General features: G+C 69.7%; 1 protein-coding gene across 1 annotated transcript; it reads right to left on the reverse strand.

Annotated features, from left to right (window-relative positions):
- Positions 1–2,876: 2,876 nt before the first annotated feature.
- On the reverse strand, positions 2,877–3,470 carry MNEG_2768 (hypothetical protein; the record flags this gene model as incomplete). The annotated part of the gene is made up of 1 exon (XM_014048755.1): positions 2,877–3,470. The coding sequence occupies one exon, from the start codon at positions 3,468–3,470 to the stop codon at positions 2,877–2,879; it is 594 nt and encodes a 197-aa protein (XP_013904209.1).
- Positions 3,471–3,903: the final 433 nt, after the last annotated feature.

Consider the following 3,903-nt stretch of genomic DNA (forward strand, 5'->3'; position numbering starts at 1 on the left):
CACACGCGCGCGCGCGCGCGCGCGCGCGCGTCCCCTCCCACCTCTGCCGGGCGGGCACACACCTTAGACTCTCTCCTTGACTTTCCCCACAGGTGTCAGAATGGTCCCCATCAGCGGCGGCAGATGATCTCACAAAAATAACACTCTTCAGCGCTGGACCGCGCATTTGCGCCACCGCTGCTGGGGCCAAGCCCATGGGTGACACATGTCATGCCAGGGCAAATGGAGTGTACACGATTGGCCGACCCCTGACCGCTGAGACCGCAGCACACGCAGGGCCCATCATTGGCCGCTGCGGCAGGCGGTCGGGCAGTGGACAGGAACACCCGTGCGTGCAGCGAGGAAGCGGTGTCTGCCTGGAGGGGGGGAGCTGGCCAGTGCAGCGACACGGCGGTCATGTGCCACCAGGGCCGAACTGCAAGGGGTTTCGAGTGGCAGGCAAAGCGCCTCTCAGGCCGCAGCCACATTGGCCCACGCTCGTGCGTGCCCGCTTGCTTGGCTCCACCCAGGTCGCCGGGTGTCCGCATCAGTCGCGCCCGCATCGCCCCGGAGCCGTATGACATCCACATGCAAACTGCCTCAGCTCATCCATGATCAGGCGTATAAAACAGTAACTGGTCATGTCTGCTATTGCATACGTCACTGCAGTAGTTTCAGCACGCTTGAACTTCAATGAACTTCAAGGCCACTATGAAGCGAGACCCCAAAATTGGTGCGCCCATCCAGAGGTCCCCAGGACCCTGACGCCAGGCTGCCCGCAGATGCGCAGGGCCGATGCTGGTTGACCTGGCAACGTTCATCACACATATAAAAATGCGTTTACATAAGCTTACACAAACCCATGTGTGCGGCCAGGCAGGTAAGCATGCACTCTGGCACATGGATGCGCTCACCGTACACACCCATTGGTTGTTGGGGGCACTGGCTTCAGGCAAGGGGACCCGGCACCTGGCGCGCCTGCCAGGGCCGTACGCACGCAAGCCGATGCCGTCGGCACAGCGCGCGCCTTCTCCCCACCTGCCCTGCTGACGCCACACGCAGCCTCTGCGGCGGATGCAGCTCGTGGTGATGGCCGCTTAAGCCAAAGCTTGCTTGTGGGCCGCGCCTGGGCTCGCTGTTGCGGTCGCTGACGTACCTTGCCGCGCTCACACCCCCCCCCCCCACGCGCCGCCGCTCTTCAAAGTTGCAGCAGCCCCCCACCTCAACATTTTTGCTGGAACGCTCAACACCTGCACGGGTCTGCGACTTGGCGGGAAAAGGCGAGGCAGCAGTCTCGCTATGACCGCATTGTGGACGAAGGAACACCGCTGCCGCTGCTGCTCGCGCCCCCACCGCCACCGCCGGCCGTCGCGCCCCTGCCGCCTGTGCACTCTTTGTTGTGGCCGGCCTTCCAGTGAGCCTTGGCGCACTGAGGGCCGCAGTACCTACATGCACATGCGTGTTCATGCGGGCACGAGCGTGTGTTCAGTGTGGATGTCAATATGGGATGCATCTGATGCGTATGCATGTGTGCACTTGAGTGGGCATTTTTATCGGCGCCTTGGCGTGTGCATGCAGGTCAGTGCGTGCAGAGCGCGCCGCTCATGCAGTGCTGCAGGCCCTCATTTCCCCTCGACGCAACCTTCCCGCCCATTGGCGTGCGACTCGGCCAACACGCCTCCATGCAGCTGAGGGGTGATACGATCTAGCACAGCACAATCAGCCCTGCCGCGGCGAAGGCGAGGGCACCCAGCAAAATGTCCAAAGGTGGTAGGGGTACAAAAAATTTGGGGGGGGGGCTGGACATGTGACAAGGGCAGAGCCTGCGCCGCGCTCACCTCGGTATCCCGCAGGCGCCACACTTTTTGAATTTCGAACCGACCTGCGCTTGGTCCTTTCCACAGGCGGCGCAAGACGGCCTTGCGTTCAGCTGCGCGGCCGGTGGCGCGACCGCCGCCGCAAAGCTGGCGCCGCCGCCCAGGCCGCTCGCGGCGCCGCCGCGCAGCCGACCCGCCTGCAGCGCCTCGAGCGCCGCGGCGGCGTTGGCAGCGGGCGACGCAGCGTCCCCGTCGTCCCCATCACCCCCGTCATCCCCCCCGGCGCCCGCGTATCCGGCGACTTGGCGCAGGCCCAGGGCCGCCCTTTCGTGCGCGACTGCCGCGTTTGGCGCGCGGAAGTGCATGCAGCAGGTCGGGTCCATGCACCCGGCGTCCGTGCACGGCACGCAGCCGCGCTCCGGCGGCTGGCCAGGCGGGCCCCCGCTGAGTGTGTGCAGCAGCTGCAGCGCGGAGCCTGAAGTCGACCCGGCGGGGCCGGGGACGCCCGCGCCGTCGATAGCTGCCGCCGCTAGCCAGGCAACCGCGCCGGGCGTAGCGGCCAGGTCATACTGCGCAACAGTCGAGTACAGCGCCACGACCCGCGCCCGGGCCAGCCCCTCCCGGCCCCCGGCCGCGAGGCCGCCCCACACGAGGGCCCGCAGCTCGGCGGTCGGCGGCAGCGCCGCCGCGGCCGCGTCCCTCGCCGCCGCAGGCGCCGCGGCGGCGGCATTGTAGGGACCCCTCAGCACGTAGGCAATGGCGCCGAGGGCGCCGGCGACCTGGGTGCCCAAAGCTATGGGTCGACGGGCGCAGCGTCACGTCTGACGCCGCTGCCCGGCGCCGGAAACGCGGCGGGCCCGGCGCGCGCGGCCTTGACCAACGCGCGCAGCGCGCCGTGCCGCGGCGCCGCGAGCTTGAATGCCCACAGGTCTCCGCCGGGGATGGTGGCGCAGTTAGCCGCCAGCGCCGCCGCATTGTGCAGCAGGTGTGCGCGGGTGCTGTCGTGTGCGCGCCCCCTCGCGCCGCACGCCGCACGCAGCGCGGCGGCGACGGCCGCCGCTGAGCCCTGCGCCGACACGATCACCGCCGCGCCGGCGCCGCGGCGCACGATGGCAAGAAGCAGGCCTGCGGCGAGTGCGGGACACGTGGAATTGCCGCCGGCCTCCAGCAGGGCGGCGCCCCCGCCAGCACCGCCAGCAGCGGCGCCGCGAGCGCCGCCGCCGGCCCCGCGGCCGCCAACATCGCGTCAGGGTCCGTGGCGGCCGCGCCCTGCAGCAGCTTCAGGCAGCAGCTGACAGTGTCCTCGTCCCCGCCGTCCCAGCCGCCGTCCCAGCCGCCGCCGCCGCCGCCGCCGCCGGGCCGGACGCGTTCTGTCAGCGTCGCGAGGATCTGGCGCAGCGCGGGCGCGTGGGACGCCAGGTCCCTAAACAGCGGGCCGTATGCCTCCCCGGCAAATGCGATCTCGGCACCGGTGACGAGCACGATTTTCTCCTCCCTATCTCGATCCCGGACCCCCGCGCGCGAGGGAGCCGCAAGCTGCGCGGCGACGGCGGACCAGAGCAGGCGCCCCGCGCGCTCCCGCGAGACCGCCGCGGCTGCTGCTGTTGCTGCCGCGGCGGCGGTGGCGAGCGGGGCCGCGCGGGTGCCGTCCGGGGCTGTCAGGTGCACCGCCATCACAGCAAAGGGCTGGTAATGGAAGGAGCCTTCTAGCAGCACGGCCCGCAGCAGGCCGGACAGCGCCCCTGGTACCTTGGGTCGTACGGGGTGGGTGGGGCTTGCCAGGTGAGGGGCTGGGCGTCCCGGGGAGAGCCGGGGTTTGCGTGTTTGAACCGACAGCTGGCTGTCGCTGACGCAGGCGGTGACGATACGTAGATCGCGGCGCTGCGACAAAGAGTTCAGATTTGGCCCTCTTCTGAGACACCTGGCGTCCCAGCAGCGCGCCGCCCAGCAGCGCCGCGTGCTTGGCGAGCGTCACGTGCGGCCCGTAGGGGTGGCAGCAAGGGCACACGGCGGCGGGCGCGTCAGCGCAGGTCTCCCATGAGGGTGCTGCAGCCGCGGCGCGCCCCGCGGCGGCGACCGCCTCGGCGAGTGCGCGGACGGTGGCGGG

Source organism: Monoraphidium neglectum, assembly GCF_000611645.1.
Source record: "Monoraphidium neglectum strain SAG 48.87 unplaced genomic scaffold scaffold00324, whole genome shotgun sequence".
NCBI classification, from domain to species: domain Eukaryota; kingdom Viridiplantae; phylum Chlorophyta; class Chlorophyceae; order Sphaeropleales; family Selenastraceae; genus Monoraphidium; species Monoraphidium neglectum.